The 17367-nt window shown below is 41.1% G+C and overlaps 1 protein-coding gene across 2 annotated transcripts in view; it reads left to right on the forward strand.

Annotated features, from left to right (window-relative positions):
• The window catches only part of GLI3 (GLI family zinc finger 3), a 185066-nt gene that overhangs the window by 158517 nt on the left and 9182 nt on the right, over positions 1 to 17367 (forward strand). For both annotated transcript variants that reach the window (XM_062498054.1, XM_062498063.1), the window contains exons 10-11: positions 14607 to 14756; positions 15354 to 15518. In XM_062498054.1, coding sequence (XP_062354038.1) covers positions 14607 to 14756; positions 15354 to 15518 — 315 coding nt within the window. The remainder of the gene's footprint in view (positions 1 to 14606; positions 14757 to 15353; positions 15519 to 17367) is intronic.

A 17367-nucleotide genomic window follows, 5' to 3' on the forward strand; every position in this document is an offset into this window, starting at 1 on the left:
GGGAGAAGTTTCCTGTAGCTCTGGTCTGTTCATTGTAGAGTGTTTTGCCAGTTACCAGCATCAGGCAGGATTGCCACAGGAGTTCTGCATCTCTGTACAAGAGCTGATAGCAGAGAATATTAATACACTGTGGATGTGATTTTGTTGTTGTTGCTAGTGTAAGTTTTCTTAAAGTGAAGTGAAAGCTGTATCCATTAAATTGTTATCAGTGCTAATTATTGAACAATGTGTTGTACAATTCCTCCATCTCACTACCACTGGGGTAGTGTTTACATTTCTTTATTGTGCCTGTATTATGTGTAATATTGCCTCAGATGACCAAGAAAACCCTGCCTGCAGTATTTGAGCATTTGCCACATTATACTCGGCTTTAAAGAGCGTGTAACTGCGAGCTGAGCTTACTGCATTATGCAGGGCAAGTAAAGAGTCTTCATGCTTGGCCACTGTCATTTAAATCAAGAAACCACTTCATTTTGCAAAGTCAGAGCATGTGCCTTGCACTCCCTCCCTCCAGTGCAGCCACTCTCTGCATGGATCAGAGCCAAGGGATTACCAGCCAGGAAATTAATTGCCAAGGGGATTCCGACGCTTACGGTTAGTAAAAAAAGCATGAACAAAGAAGTGTGTTTTATATGACATTCTGGAGGCGCCAGGCTGCACTTCTGAAAAGTTTCTGGATGAGGAGGAGTTACAGAGATACAGGACTGCCCTCTGGTTTGCTGCTGCAAATTTCTGAGGTTGACTGCCAGCACAAGTCTGTCCTATTCACATGGTGCCACAGTGAGAATAGTCTGGTAAACCAGACTATTTGGGATTGATTTTTAGCTACCAAAAGCCCTTTTAAGTTCACTGGAAGTCAGTTAAAGTCTGTGTGTGGAATGCAGGGGCAGAAAAAAAATTCATGTTGACTCTTTTCTAAGTGTTTAGGTGATACTCCCATGTTTTACTGAGATCCTGCACATTTTTTATTGCAGCAGCTCAAACATACATGTTTAGATGCAGCGCAGGACTGTAAAGGACTGCAAGCCTAGTATGGATGCAAAAAGGAAATTCTAAGTGGATGTCTGGTAAAAAAAACAAACAAGGGAAATCTTAGAGCACCAATAAATTGCTGCATGTGGTGAAGCTTGTTAAACACTTTTCTTGGAGGTGTTAGGAGGAAGAGCCCCGATTACTTCCTCCAGTCTAGTTGTGATGTTGTGACTTTAACACACTGCTGCTGCTGTCAGCTACTGAGACTGGATTAGCTCTACCGGGATCTCCTCTGTGATTAAATATATGTTAAAACATACATTGCTAAATATTTTGGTGTTGCTTATCACTGCCAGGGTTTTTCTTTCTAGTTTCTGTGAAAAGTATTCCATGTTTTTAAGTTACTATATTTTGAGTTTTTATAGAGGTTTTTAGTGCCTTTCACTGAAAAATGTGGATCAGGTATTATCTCTAACCTGAACTGCAGCTTTCATAGTTTATGTATAAGGAGTCACTAAGTGCATTTATTGAAAAAAAGCTGTTATTCAGTAATCTCTTTCTGCAGACAAGGCATTGCTATTTTACTCATACAAACAATTGCTATGTGTCCATGTGGTAAGTACAAGGGCTCTCTTTACAAAACATTAGAAAGATTTACTGATTGATTTACACAGGAAGATCCTGCTGAGGAATATATTTTCTTTTAATTTTAAGTGGGTCAGTATTAGCTTGCTGTAATTATTAATAAAGTACTAAAAGTAGAAGAAAGTGCATGTTTTTACAAAATCTGGTCCAATGTTAAACCAAAGGAGGTGCATGTTTTTCAGCAAGTCCTATGTACATGCTTAGTGCTAGTGCCCATATGCTTAACGTACCTTGAAAAGCAGATCCCATTGAAATATCTGACATTTACCTTGCTATTTATCCCCTTTTAGAACAAAGGATTTTCAGTAAAAGAGGCAGAGGTTTAACATTTTTGTAAAGGATCAAATATTTTGCTAATCTTTCTGCATAGATAGATGACACATTGTACCACTCCTGGAGTTTGGAAAAATTCAAAATCATGTTAAAATGGTACTTTTTATCTTTTCCTTGTTTTGTCTTGCTATAGCCTTTCATAGATTTCTAAGTTGGTTCATGGGATTAAGCAGTTTGTCTCTGCCAATACGAAATTTTATAAAGCGGCTGTAATATACAGTTACATTTTAATGCAAAGAGCCTCTTGATTCTAAACTGGTTCCAGTGTATTTCCAAACATGTGAACTGAAAGGCAGTATAAATTTTAACAGATTTTTGTCATTACAGCCTTACCATTTTTATAAAATACCTCTGTCTTTATACATTTGTTTGCTGCACCAGTTGTTGGGGTATTTTGCTGGGTACTTTCTTCCATTTTTTTTTTCTCTAGGCATCTTTACTCTTAAGCTTTTATTTCTTGGCTCCACTACTCTGGTCTGTGCTGTAGAATGTAAAGATTAGGAGCCTCATCCAGTTTTATTTTCTTGTGAACATGCCCTGTGTTAAAGGAGAATATTATTACTTCTAGCATGGTTTGAACCCACAGCTCAATAACTAACTAGAAGAGTTGCTAAAACCCCACTCCTGCAGAGAGCTCAGTGTGTTTGGACCAATCAAATTTAATGGGCTCCAGGCTGTCATAAGAGCTCATGTTAGCAGAGCAGCTCACTGAACCAGGATCTGTGCATCTTGGCCAGGAGCAATGGCTGGAATTTGTCAAAGCCAAACAATATGGGGGAAGAATAGTTAATTTCAGGTTTAATATATACAGCAGGTCTGATTTCCATTGAAGTCAGATGAGTTATGGTGGCAGGAAAGAGGCCTACAGTTTTTGTCTTCTGCAGAAATGTGGGAAAACGTCCAAACTATTTAGGTCTGCCTTGTGTGTGCTGGTGTGCTTCTGTCAAAACCAGGAACGGTATTTTCATTCTTCATACTATTTGCAAATAAGATGAAATACCTTATTGTAATGCCTCTTTATGATTACTTCCTTCTCATGTGTGCTGGCAGGAGTCCTCTGTGGTCTGTCTTTGCCAGAGAGAAAAATCCAGAAATAGAATATATGCTTTTAAGTGTGTTGTACTAACATCTGCAGGAGTGCTAAGTGTTGAGCTGTTCAAATTTTCCAGGATATTTTTTTTTAAGGTAAGTCTCGTATGTTTTTGTTAAAGATTGTACACAGCTATAGGTGACTTCAGATTTGTAAAGAAGAGTAAGCCATTGGTCGCCTGTGAGGGAGATTTTTAACATGGTTTTCCTGGAAATTCTCTAGCAGTTGCACATAAAATAGATTTTTATCCTTAAATGCAAAGATCATGAAGCAGAAAATTTTGAAGTTGAGCCTCAGGTGGTTTTCTCTCCTTCCATATTCAGCCACTCCTAGAAGGTACCAGAAATACATTTTCTAGGCAACATTCAGTGGCAGTCTTAGAACCAGTGAAAGAAGGGCAGATGTTTGGCCAGTCTTTAGCTTCTTCCCCATCCAACTGTAGGGAAACCTGTCCTTTATTTGTACACTACTACTTTGGCTATTTTGAGAGAGGAACGTGTAATGGATTTGAGGGGGATGTGGAGCTCTTTGCAATGTGAATTTCTGAGCTTATGACTTGAACAGGCACTGTACCTCTTTGCAATCATGCTGAAAAGTTGTTTCCTGAAAAGCTGAAGGCAGTCCTTCCTGCAGCTCAAGCTGTAGAATTCCTGCCTGTAGCCACCTCTCGGAAAGCCTGTGGGGAGAGCTTGGATGCATGTGTGATGGAGAAAAATGAGAAAAGCAAGCAGAACAGGCTGAAGATCATCAGTGCAGGGCTAGCCTATAGGATCTGGGAGAAGATCACCTTCATTTGCTATTGCACTGTAAAGATCAACATCACAGTTTGATCATATAGTCAGCAATGGGTCTTAAATCCTTCAGCAAATGGCCTTTGTCAACTTTCTTCTTCCAGCCCTGGTCCTTCAAGCCAAGTTTGAATTCTCTATCACTGGTACACACTTCACCTGTCTTTTTCCTCCCTCTGCTTTTCTCCTTTGTAGTCTGTTTTGGGGCTCTTGTTTTGCTGCAGGAACCAAATTACCCTATATTTTTCTTATATGACCTTTACATAGAAGACAGGTGAAATGTAGGTGTAATTGGGGAACCTGAATGTGAAGAGCGTTAATAAAACTAGAAGTGAGGCAAATTATCACACACATATAAGCACTAATTTTTGTAAAAGTGAATCTGTGCATTGCTGAAGTCTTGGTGAAGTTGAAAGTTATAATGGAGTTCTACCTGAGATGTTGCCTTTTAAAAAGGAAAAACCCTACAGCAAAGGCTTTTGTGAAGTTAGCACAGCAGCTCAGGTGCTCAGAGCAGCTCTCAGCCTGTGTGTTCAATTGCAGTCTGCACCAAGAAAGATCCTGAAGCAAGTGGATGTTGGAGGAGAGTTTGCCAGCACCCATGTAGTGGTGTGGACTGTGTAACACAACCTGCAGGAGCTGTACAGGGAGCACTGTGGCAGAGGCAGCTGGGAGGGAGAGCAGCCAGAAGAGCTGGGAAGCACTGCAGACAGCAGGCAGGAAGGAAAAGGTGTTGAGAGAAAAACCAGGAGCACTCATCTTGTGGTTGGCCCCTTGTACTCTTCCGAGAGCGCTGCAGGGGCACTTCTGATCTGCAGGCTCCTTCATCCCAGTGTGCCAAGAATTTGTCATCCTCATCTAACCCTTTTGCATCTTTCCCTGCTTCAGCAGTTCTCAGGAGAGTAGGTCTCCACCTTGGAGAGCAGAGATTTAACCAAAACATCCCTGTTGCTTGAGCATTTGGCTTGTGTTATCCACTATCAGTTCCTTCTGCAACACTTCTGCAACCTCCTCACAAAAATGTAATTAGTCTGTCCTTGGGCAGGTCACATATTGGGCAGGTGGTTGAAGAGAGAAGTTGAGGTGATTGTTTTGTTTTTTTTTTTTTTTTTTTAATAGCATTGCTAAAATAGGGAAGCTGTGATACCTTGCTTGAGCTAAGGTACATGTGTTACAAAGCATCATTGCTGGAGGAGATAGTAAAACCCCGTTATCATGACAGCATGCATTGAAAAATTACTTCTCTACAGTTGGAACAAAAAAAGGAGTAAAGAAAGCTGGAATTCTTGTACCATACCAGCTTCACCTATTAGTGTCCCAGCTAGTAATACAAGAATGCACATTCCAAGAAAAACAAGGCACTTGATTTTTGACAGAGTTATGGAAGAGAACATTAGAGAAGAAACAAACCTGAGAGTCATCAAAACACCTTTCCTACCACTGTAAAACTGGAATGGTTAATGTCCACAACATTTATGCTGATATCTTTGCAGAATCTCATTTATTAGACTTTCAGGTTTAGCAGATAAAGATGCAGTTTCTGCCCATTGCTTTAGAGCTGCATGCTCTGAACACAGGAATTCAAGGGAGAACTGTAAAACGTTGCCCTTGATGGAGTGCATTTTGCTGCTAACAGACTTAACTGTACTGCATACGTGAATATATGTATATTAAATGAAACAAGAACAAGATGTGATCATATTGGGAAAGAATCCCTGCAATATCCCTTAAGTTCCACTCACTCCACAGAATATACCAGAGTCTACCAAAAGGCTGTCCAAAACCTGGAAACAGATACAGGCTGAGGGAGTTGGTTCCCAGCCTGGCAAGAAAGCTGTGTGTGCCCTGTTGGTATTGCCATATCACATCCATACTGGATAACTGCTATATCAGAGACTAAAAGAAGGTCATGCTGTATTATGAACGACTGTCTTTATTTTTAGGATTAGATAACTTTTCTCTTTTTTTCCCCCCACTGATTCTCTTTATATCCTAAGGGCAGATCCTTTCTCTTGGGTCAGGAATGTAATAAGGCAGGTTTTCCTCTCTCCAGGATATTGTGTCTGTCTCACTGTGTTTAAATTGCCACAGAAAGCTCTTCTGAGCAAAATACAGTATTTTCTTTGTACAAGAGCCAATGACTGACGTATCCATGGGGACTTTTCTGTCTTTAGCATTTAAACATACAAGTTGGATATGTTTAACCTATTGATAGGCAACGAAGACAACTACAGGATTTACTGCAAGAGAACAAAAGAAGCAGAAAGAAAATAATTTTTAACTGGTGGATTTAGAAATTGAATTGCTGTTATTAGGGCAGAGAGATTAAAAAAAAATAATCAGACCTATATTTTCAGCTGAAAGAGGGAGGTGAAAAACAAACAGTCCTGGTGAGCTGTGTCCTTTGAATTAGCATATTTCTTTTTTTTTTAGTAATACAGTTTCATATTCAGAGAACAAGACTTACCCAATCCCATATGTAAAAAGTCATTTGATTCACCATGGCTTGCTTAAACACCATTTGAGGCAACAAGATGCTTCCGGCTCAGGTGTACAGTAAACTCTACAAAATGCAAGAGTTCAGTAGTTATTATTAGTTTGATTGTTCTTGGCCTTCGTGCATTCCTTGCTTCTGAACTTGTATGCCCCATGAAACAGCGACAGTCTCTGTCCATGTGTTGCACTGAACCCCAGATCTTTACTAAATTTTTACATATGACTGTAAACCGAGTCTTCTCCTAGTGGCAGCTGTGCTGGTCCAAGAAAGCTGTTGACTCTAATTGTTTGTTGCAACATCTGAGGTTCCCTTCAGTCTACCATTGATTTGGGAATACTCCTTCAGACACTGGAGTCCTACTTCCTTACTGCTTCCATCCTCTCTTCCAGCCTTTGGTTTCTATGCTGCCCTTCTCCTATGCCTGTCATCCCATCCTTCTACTTATATGGGTTATCTCAACTTATAAATCATCATAATTTTCAGTTTACTTGGGCTTCTAATTTTGATTTCCTCCTTTTCTTCGTTGACTGCTGTTGCCAGTTCTCAATGGACAGAAATGGGTATCCAGAAGAGCACAGTAATAAATGAGCTTCAAGCATTAATTCAGCAGAAGTGCTGACTGGAGTCTCTTTTTATTCTTATAATTGAGTATTAACAGTCACAGACACAGAGTTCAAATGTTACGTTTGTAAAATAGGTAAGTTACATTACCCATTTTCCACATGCTTCACTCCTTTCAGAAATAACCATTTTTTAACTGAAACTTTCTTTATGTAGTAATTTTTTTTTTCTTAATGGGTATGAGTATTTTTTAATGAGTTTTAGGACATTTCTAAAATGTTCTAAAAATGTTCATTTTTAGTCACACTGGTGTTATGAATATTTGCTGTATATATATAATTTTGCATGCTTTTATCCTGGTTTTGGCTGGGATAGAGTTAATTTTCTTCCTAGTAGCTGGTACATTCCATATTTTGGATTTAGTATGAGAATAAGGTTGATAACATACAGATGTTTTAGTTGCTGCTGAGCAGTTCCTACCCTAAGTGAAGGACTTTTCAGTTTCCCATGCTCTGCCAGGGAGCAGGTGCACAAGAAGCTGAGAGGGTGCACAGGCAGGAACAGCTGATCTAGACTGACCAAAGGGATATCCCATACCACAGGACATTATGCTTAGGATATAAACCAGGGGAGTTTGGCTGGGATGACGATTTGCTGCTCAGGGACGTGCTGGGCATCAGTGAGCAGATGGTGACCAAGGGTATTGTGTATCACTTGTTTCTATTGGCTATTATTCATGTCCCTGTTCTTATCTCCCTTTTCATCATTATCATTATTAGTGCTATTATAGTTTTTATTTTGGATTTTAAACTACTCTTATCTCAACCTATTTTACCTTTTCCCAATTCACCCCATCCTGCTGGCAGGGAATGGTGGGAATGAAGCTGGTAGGTAGTTGTTGGCTAGTGTTAAACCATTACAGCTCTTTAAAAAGCCACACACCTCTCACATATAACCCAAAAATACATGATTATGGAATGTGGCATGCACTAGTCTTCATTTAGGTTTACAGTCATGACCATATGTAGGGTGAGCATGGGGCTTCATTTGTTGATAGCGGAAAATGTTGAAATTTAAGTATAGAGATTGAGTGACAAGATCAAACACTGTGACATGAGGAATGCAGTGCACAGACTATTCAGTGTATTTATTACACACTGAGGAAATTGCTGTGCAGTGTTTCTAAGATCCAGATGATCTTAAGTGTGTGTATTCCCTTTTAGTAAAGGTGTGAAGACTGTGGAGGCACTGACCTGCTTTGGGCCAGATCAGCAAATTGTATGAATTGTCATGCTGCTAATCAGAGTTAACAGAGGTCTGTCACAACAGTATTTCTTAAATCTTCCATAAAGTATGAAAGACAGCATCGAGAACTCTAATGGAATAAGTGCATCCAAAGGAAAGGAAGCAGGATTGGAGAGATAGTTATCTGAGCTTCTTCACAAGCATGTGCCTGTGTGGAAGTGCAGAGTTCTTCATGTGTAGCTGTAGCGTCCACTTGGCTTTGGGAACTGCAACCAGCTCAATTGTTTATGCCACCATAAGGGCTTAAAGCAGTTTAAGTGCTTCTTCCATCTCAGGAACTAAAAATGGCTTAAGTACTTGTGCCACCCTAAAGACATGGGGTCAAAAGTATACTCTCAACTTGAGCAGCAGGGAGGAGACATTGATCTCTTGGGTCTGTTTAGCCTGGTTGTGGCTGCAAAATCTTTAGTAAGGAAAGGACAGACAGGATCTGTACCTATTTTCCATCAGGTAAGAGGAAATTAAAATGCATGCATTGTTCTAACAGAGAGTCACAGAGGTTAGAGAGAGACTCGATTGCAGTGATTGGAATGTGTCCGAGAAGTCTGCTGGGGATTTCATGGAGATGCATTTTTTTCCTCCTCACAATGAGATTTCTATTGTCATGGGAGATTTCCTGGCTCACCAGGACCTCCTTTATATCCTGACTTTTTTACAATGCCTTTGTCTGTTCATCTTGCTTTGGACCATGGAGTCAACCTTTATCAAGATATTAATGAGATGGTAGGGAAGCCTGACTGATGTCATCTCTCAGTTGCCTGACTACCTAAAATGGTAACAAGGAGCAGTGATGAGTCGCTTATTGCATCCCTGGGGAGCAGACAGGCCTGGGGACTTGCTTAAGGGCTGCCTTGTTGCTGTTCTGAATATTGATATTCTTTTTGCAGTCACTTGGGTATCTCAGGAAACTGTGTAGGTCAAGAACCTCAGAAGTATGCACACCACTTGTGAACATGTGGCTACTTTTAGTGGGAATCAGAGATCTAAATACATCTATGAATGTGGCCTTTAGATTTCCCGGGCCTTAAGTTTCTGCCTCAACTGTGGCCACAGTAGAAGATACTATTTTCTGAAGTGTGTTGTTAGGAGAGGTACATCTACAAGCTACCAGGTACTCAGAGGCTTTCGTAATAGTCTCAAATCTAAAAGTGAATGCGAGATCTACACTTACACCTAAGAGGTGACAGGGAAGTTTAAATTCTGTTACACCAAGTCTGGTGAGCCCTGGTGTACTTCACACTATTCTGTTCAAGAAGGTTGAAGTTGTACTGGAGTAGATGAAGAGGCTGAGAGAGCCACTGATGGACTAGTGCAGTCCTCAAAGTGGCAATTGGGAATCTGGGAACCAAATGACAAATGGGACTCAGACTTTCCCACCTCAAGCCAAAGCAGGTTAAGGGGGAAATAAGGACTTGGTCATTGAAGAGGAGAAGGAACTAATTTATTTAATCCAGCAAATGAAGACAGAGAGGAGAGTGTTGTCTGCCAGTTAGTTAGGGTGGGGAAGGGAGAGAACTGAACACTCTGCAGGGAAGCAGAGCTGTTTGAGCTGAAGGATAGTGTTGGCATGAGAACAAATGAATATAAATTGGCTGTGAATAAATCGAAGCTAGAAATTAGTTGCTAACCAGCAGAAGAGTGAGTTCCTAGAAGCACGTTCCACTGGGAGCAGAGGGAGCTGATCACCAAGGTACTTAGAAGCTGAAGCTCTGTTCATGACCAGGATTATGTGCAGTGGGACTTGCTATAGTGAGAGGATGGGCCTGATGACCAAGAACATGTTTCTAACTGTATGTGGGCTTAAGGACAAATGAACATTCTGTACACAAAACAGAGAAATAAGTGTTCCCTCCAGGACTTGCAGGTCAGGGACAGCTGATCCCCTTCCAAACCAGCCTTCAGAGCTATCCAGTCAGGTACTGCCAGACACAGCCTCTGCACATGTCCTCTCTGTGGGCTCCACAGCTCTCCTGTGCAGCTGCTGGTGAGCTGTGTTTAGCAGCCATTCTACTGTGATGCCTCTTCACCTTTAGCACTTTGTCCCCTATGCATCAAATGCAGCAGCTGTTTGAGGGGCTTTTTGTGACAGTCCAGTACAGGGGGAGATTTGTGCTAGAAGATGGTTTACATGCTGCCTTTGCTTAATGTCAGTGGTGAGATCTAGTGAAAAGTTATTTAGCACCTCCTTTTTAACTTTTTTAAATACAGGGAAATAACTTCAGAAGATAAAAATCTGAAATTGTTGTTGTATAACTGAAATTAACCTAATTTTGGCAATGGTGACATGTCTTTCACTCTGCCATTAACTTAGCACATTATACCAATACAGCATGGTCTTTTCCCAGTGTTCTCCCACACTCTAGGGCAGCGTGTCCAGGTTAGAAAACAGAAATGTGAGATTCTCTCAGAGTATTCTTCTCTTGCCACCAAATAGCACTTTGCTTTCAGATGCAATCTCAGTTGCAGTGACATTCTTTTTCTGATGTTCCTAAGCTTTTCCACTGGTATAGAGAAGCTTTTCCTCCTGCTGTTTGACTACTGTCAGAGCACATTTGGCCTTTGTTTATGTACTGAATAGCTGACAGGTGCCATGCAGTCAGCTAGGATGTGTGCAGATTCTTCTTCCTTCTAAAAACCCTCTTGGAGTAGGGAAATGGAACACTAAGATTATTGCAGATCCTACCTTCAGCGTCACCTCATTTCATCTATTACAATATCAAGTAATGTACAGTTGGCATGGATTATATGAAAACATGCATGATTTAGGGTGGTCCCTTTTTAATAGTATTTCTTACCATGTAATCATTTATGCTTCCGGGATACTGTGGATTGAGTTTTCCGTTACACCTGGATTTTGAGATAGCCCAGTAGAGATGACAGGTGAACTTCAGCCTTGATTTAAATTAATCTGGTGGGGTTTTATGCTCCAGAATTGAAATCCATCTTAGAGCATCCTCCTTCAAAGGCAGGTCATTCTGAGACCAAAATCAGTATTTAGATCAGCACCCTCTGTTCTAGGGTATTTTGGAACTGGATGATAATAACATTTTTTGAAGAAAAGAAAATGAGCTAGGACAAACAGAGGTTTGGTAATAAGCATTGAAGTAGCATGAAAGTGACTGGTATTCTGCAAATGACCCTTGTTTAGCAGCTTTTTGAGCTGTGTGCAATGGGAGATAGCTTGTAGAATTCCAGCATTTAATGGGGCTTTTTTTTTTTCAGGTCAGAAATTCTTAATAATACAGAGCAAGTGCTTCAGAGCCTTATGCAAGCAAACCTGACACTAGGGAGTAATATCATTGGCTTTCATGCGCCTATTTACTGTAATAAGGATTACAGACATAAGTAAAACTTGCAGGTTTGGGCCCACAAAATTAAAAGAAAAGCCTTTTCACACCCTGAAACTGCATCAAAATTCAATTTCACCAGGAAAAAAAAAAATCCTTCTGATCTAGTCCCTGGAATGTGACATTTCATGGGTGTAATAAGGTTACAAACAGATTATAAATTGAAACCCCATAAATCCTTATTGTACTGTACTAAAGCTTCTGCTTTGCATAATACTCTTATTCCTGACTGTTCTTTGTTTTACAAGCTCAAAACTGTTCATTTCCTCTCATAATAGAGACCAGGGAGCCAAAAACACTGTGTAAAATCCAAAGGTAATTATCTGAGTCAAAGAACCTGAATTCCAGAGTTCACAAACTTCTGAACTTTTCTAAATGGTGTTGTTAGCACAGCGAGACTTCCCTCCTCTTTTTAAACATGTTGCAAAAATTGCACATTCTTTCTGCCAAATCAGAATGGTAAAAAATCCCAGTGTAGATTTAGTTCATGATTTGCATTTGTGTAGTTCTGCCTGTATGTCCATAGCAGATGACTAACAAGTTTTCTCATCATAACTTGAGCAAGTGAGGGTGTTTGAATCTCAGGATGACAAATCCTGTGAATCTCCTTACCTGAGAGCACTGCTGGTGTTGATTTTGTGTCTAGCAAGTGTCTTCCTCCAGACCCGCCTTTCAGTATTTGGATTTGTTTGTAGGTCTCTTAAAATATCACCCCTCAGCACAAAGCAATTAAGCAGCTCACCTGTGAACCAAATGAATTACCCAGATTAGCAGATCACGGGCTCATTTATTACAGGCTTTCCCTAAAGGTGAGGATCCTCAGAGTAAGTGTATGAGAATGAGATGGATTTGCAAGTGAGCTCTCAGGGCCACTCTGAGCATCAGAGCAATGAGGGAAAACAGCACAAAGAGGGATTTGATTGTAGGAAGATCAGAGAGTCTAGGAAAGGACTGACTGAATAGGAAAGCAGGGGAAATGTGTATGGAAGGCTGCAGTTGTGAGAGACCAGAGGATGATCGCAAGATATTTGACAGGTAAGCCAGTAATGAAGAGAGGCAAATGCTCATCACTACTCTCAGCAAGCTTTGTCAGCTGCTGCAGTGAGCCTGGGCTGCGGAGGGAATGAGGAAAGGACTTTTAGGCCCATGAGAAAGGTCAGTTTTAGAGGATTCCCATGCTGTTAAAGGCTAGAGGTCTGGAGTGCAGGGAGCGAGTTGATTTGCAGGGACAAAGAGAAAAAACTGTCCTATGGAGATTTTCTCTGAATGAGCCTTCCTGGTGCCAGAGTGTCCGCACAGCAGGAGGTAGAAGGAGGTGCTGTGGTGGAGTGATTGATCCAGCCTTGAGGTTTTTGTATCAAATGGAAAGCCTGTGTCACACACTCAAGTTCCATCCCCCTCGTGGCTGTGCAGGTTTAACCACATAACACACAGTCTGTAATGATTACAGAGAGATTTGGCCATGAATTACTTGAATGGATTTCATTTTGTCCAGTTACTTCTTTCTCTTTCAAGAAAGAGCACACATCACCCTCACTGAACTCCTTTGATGCCATTTCATAGCACAGGGCATGTGTGTGCTTCTTGCACAGGTGTGTGTATTATGAACAGCTACAGATCTGCAGAGGAACATTTACTCTGGCAGATTACAAGTTGCATGTTGCCCTGCACCTCTGCTTTGTTCATGCATCCTGTGCCCCAAAACATCTTTAAGGAAATGGCAGTAAAGTTTCAGGAAAAAATTTGTCGTCTTTTACAGGCAGTGGATGTCTGATTTCCATGGTGATGGCGCATAATTTTGAACATATGTGATTTTATGTGACTTTCTGACTGATTTCAATACTTCAGAAAAGATAGGGATTGTTTTCTTTGTGTTCCAGTATGAGCTACTGAGTTTCTGTACGGCTGGCATTTTCTGTGGGCCCATTATGGAGCAGATACAGATTTCATCCCTGTGCAGTGATAAAATAAAAACTGGAAAGATTTTTTTGGCGGTACATTTGTGGGAATAATGTCATTCCCTGAGTAATACAGCCATCTAGTGGCACAGTGACAGAAGTACAGCAGTGTGGAATGATTTCTCCAAGAGAGTCTGGGAGATTAGTTGGGTAGCTTCTATTGGAAAAAAAGATTCTGAAAGTCCAGGTGTAGTTTTCATTCCTTTTATTTTCCAAAGCTATGCAAAAAAAAAAATAATTCAAACAGTTAAACTTTAAAAAACAAACAAACCTATTTTGATGCTGGCCCTGCTTCACCTGCCTGTTTCCATTCGAACAGAGAGAATTAAATCCATTTTTAAATGCTTTTCTGAACTAGATCTTAGTGAAAGAAACAGAGCAAGCTAATTTTGTGGAATAGTAAAAGGTACACAGACTTGTCCTGCTTCTGGATGCACTACATGGATGACACTGACCACAGAAAGATGTGCCTACTAGTCAACAGGGCCAGGGCCACTCTCAATCCCACAAACATTCAGACAGAGCCAGACTTGGCAATGGCAAAACCTGACTTGATGTATGCTTCAGTACTTACAGTTTATGTTCACAGTGTACACCATATTCTGTACATTTACTGAACTAAATACATTTACCGGAAGAAAATATGACTAACAGGAAGTGAGTTAAAATTGGGGTTGGAAACTTGGTTTAGCAGTTCTGTTGACTTTTGAGGTTGGAGGATATGTTTCTAAAGGCCTAATTTTGTAAACCTTGTTTATGTTGAGCAGCACTTAAGTAATGCTTCCCTGCTCTGCAAAAGCAGTACCCAATGTGAATTACAGAAGTGGAACCGTGCATGAGATTATTCAGGATCCATTTATCAGCTTGTATGCCTGAGGCCTGATCCAAAGCCTGTTGATCTCAGTAGAAAAAATTCTTGGGCCTTAGTGGACCTCCAGTAGGATCTATAATTTGAAACCTGTGGTCACTTGGAAGTGCAGATGATCTTTCGGCACTACAAGAACCTGGTTCATACCTGAATCTCTGGTGCTCTTCCAATGCGAAATTACAATTAGGCTGCACCTGACGTTGTATTTCTGTTAAGATGTGACCTCTGTTCTACCTGAACAGCATATCAACAATGACCACATACATGGTGAGAAGAAAGAGTTTGTGTGCCGATGGCTGGACTGTTCCCGAGAGCAGAAACCTTTCAAAGCCCAATATATGCTGGTGGTCCACATGAGGAGACATACAGGGGAGAAGCCACACAAATGCACTGTAAGTAAAGGGGTCTTTACTCCAGGATTGTACAGTGAAGTTGGGGCTGTGCAGAGAACAAACAGAGCAGGACAAGTGCTGCATTCCCTGAGCCGTTACCTGTCAGACTCTTGTGGAGAAGAGACTGCCATGTCTGCTGTGTTATCCAGGACAACCAGATGACAAAAGCTTTAGTAGAGGGGATTCCCCAGATGACTTGGCCTGCTTTCTCAAGTTTAAAGTACAAAGAAAATGCCCCAAAAGGCATTTTTAAACAGGGTTTAGTTTGCTTAATTATTTAAAGGCACTTTCTCTTACAGAGCTTGATACTGATGCTAGCCACCAATCTCCTGATGGCTTTGCAATGGATTTCAGTCTTAGTCAAAGTACGCACAAATACTGTGCTCTCCTGTGAGAGAAGATTTACATAATGCTGAAAGCATTCTAACTTGAGCTGTGGTGGAGTTTGCTTGGGTAAAATTAAAACCCTTCAAATCCAAACTACCTCGGATAAGGTTATGAAGGCTTGGAAAATTTTGCAACTTTTGTAAGTCCACTTTTACTGTTTCCTGCAAGTCCAAAGATTAAAACTAAACCAGACTTATTTCTTGTTTGCAGTTTGAAGGTTGTACAAAGGCCTACTCCAGACTAGAAAACTTGAAAACGCACTTGAGATCTCACACTGGAGAGAAACCATATGTGTGTGAACATGAAGGCTGCAACAAAGCTTTCTCCAATGCCTCTGACAGGGCCAAGCACCAAAACAGGACTCATTCCAATGAAGTAAGTAAGCACAGCTTCAAAAGATTAATATAATTCATTGTTGAACAGACTTACAGTGTGGACATAGCATTGTATTACAGAGGACAGGCATAGCAACTCTCAGCAACCTGAAAGCATTGTAAGTTCTGGACAGCTCTTACCAGCACAGTATGTCATACAGACCTGGCGTTTTATTATGTGTAGGAGAGTTTTGAATGAGGTATTCTAATGGAAACACGTGCATTAACCAGGGACAGATCCTGTTTTCTCTGTAAAGCTGGGATCATTTTTCCCTCTGGAGCTGGAAGGGTTTGTTGAGTGCCTGGACCCATCCCCACGCCTGTGTTGGCACCAGGCATCTTCTGGGAGGCAGCTTCCCCAGCATACTTTGGGGTGCTGCAGACAGCCACAGTCTCCACATTTGAAAGCATGGGTTGCCTTTTAAGTTCTGAGTTACGCCTTTTCCTTTTTGTCTGGCCTTTTTCACTCTTGCTTTCCATCCTGAACAGACCTCACGGACTAGGGATGAAGCAGAGGAAATATGACCTTTCTCAAGGAAACAAGCTATGGCAGTCACAGCTGTTTCCCAAACTCTGAGTGTAATACCTCATTACTACCGTGTTTCCTGTTACTGCTGTCTCCATTTCCAGGAATCCATGTTTTACTGGCCCATTTCAGGTTGCACAGAGTCACATCATTTGAATCTCCCATCTCAGAGTCTACTCTCTTCCTCCTTCACCTCTAGCCTAAACCAGGAAGTCCTGGAAGGGAGGAACATACTATAGCAGCTATATCCATTTCCACACAGGTTGTATCTTTCTCTAGCTGGCTGTCGGGTCTGTGGCAGGCACACACTAGGGCCAGCAGATCTCCAGGGAGAATTCATCTTCTTCCAGTCCCTTCCCTGCAGCATCTCTTCAGTCACAAGGGAAGCAGAGGGCACTGCACATCTCTGAGTTTTCTGATCCCTGCCACGTGTGTTTTCAGCAGCCCACTTAATAATGACACTTGAAGCCTTGCAGTGATCTCCTGAATGGTCACCAAGGTAGAAGCAAGTTTGCCAAGCCTTGCCAATAGCTGCCTGAGCTTTCTTTTTTCATTCACTTTCTGAACCAGTCTGTGCTGCCTAGTTGGTGAGTTAGACCTTCTCATACTTAGTGATGTGACCTGCCCCTGTGTTAAGATCAGAATTTTGTGTCTAACAGTAAGTCAACCAGAGAAACTTTATGCTACACATGATTTCTGATAGGTGCAGCCACAGGGGCAAATGAAACATTTCCTTCACCATTACTTCACACCAAAACAGGCTAATCTTCTAGGGCAACATATACTGGTGGAGTGATATGAATACAGTGAAAAGCTCTGACCAAATTCAGCACTTGCTTGAAGTGCCATTTTGGCTTTAGGGGGGTAACCTACAGAGAGTTTTAAAAGCAGCTGGCATATCTTGATGATGATATGCCTTACTCATGCAGAGGAGAGCTCTGTGACTTGGACTTCTATAGCAACTTGAGAAAACCTGCCTCGGTAGCTCAACATAATCTCTAAATTGCTCATTTTTCCTCTTATTCAAGTAAATGGGAGGGTTTTTTCCAGTGATGTTAGTGGAAGCAGTCTCAGGCCTTAGATAGCTATGACGAAGCTGTATTTGTCAAAGGCTCCACAGTGCCATGTGTAAGCAGAGAGAGAAGCCCTTGGAGAAACTCTGCATGAGGGTCTCTTTCTATTCTTTGAAAAAAACCCTTTAAAATAGTAGTTTCTTGGAAACAATTCAGTAATAAAAGTGAGTGAACAATACTTTGTTTCCCAAGGCAATTAAAGGATTTAGTAAGTGCTCAGCTCTTCCTTTTAATCCCCTCATAATACAAGA

The sequence above is a fragment of the Cinclus cinclus genome, chromosome 1 (assembly GCF_963662255.1).
Source record: "Cinclus cinclus chromosome 1, bCinCin1.1, whole genome shotgun sequence".
Classification (NCBI taxonomy): Eukaryota; Metazoa; Chordata; class Aves; order Passeriformes; family Cinclidae; genus Cinclus; species Cinclus cinclus.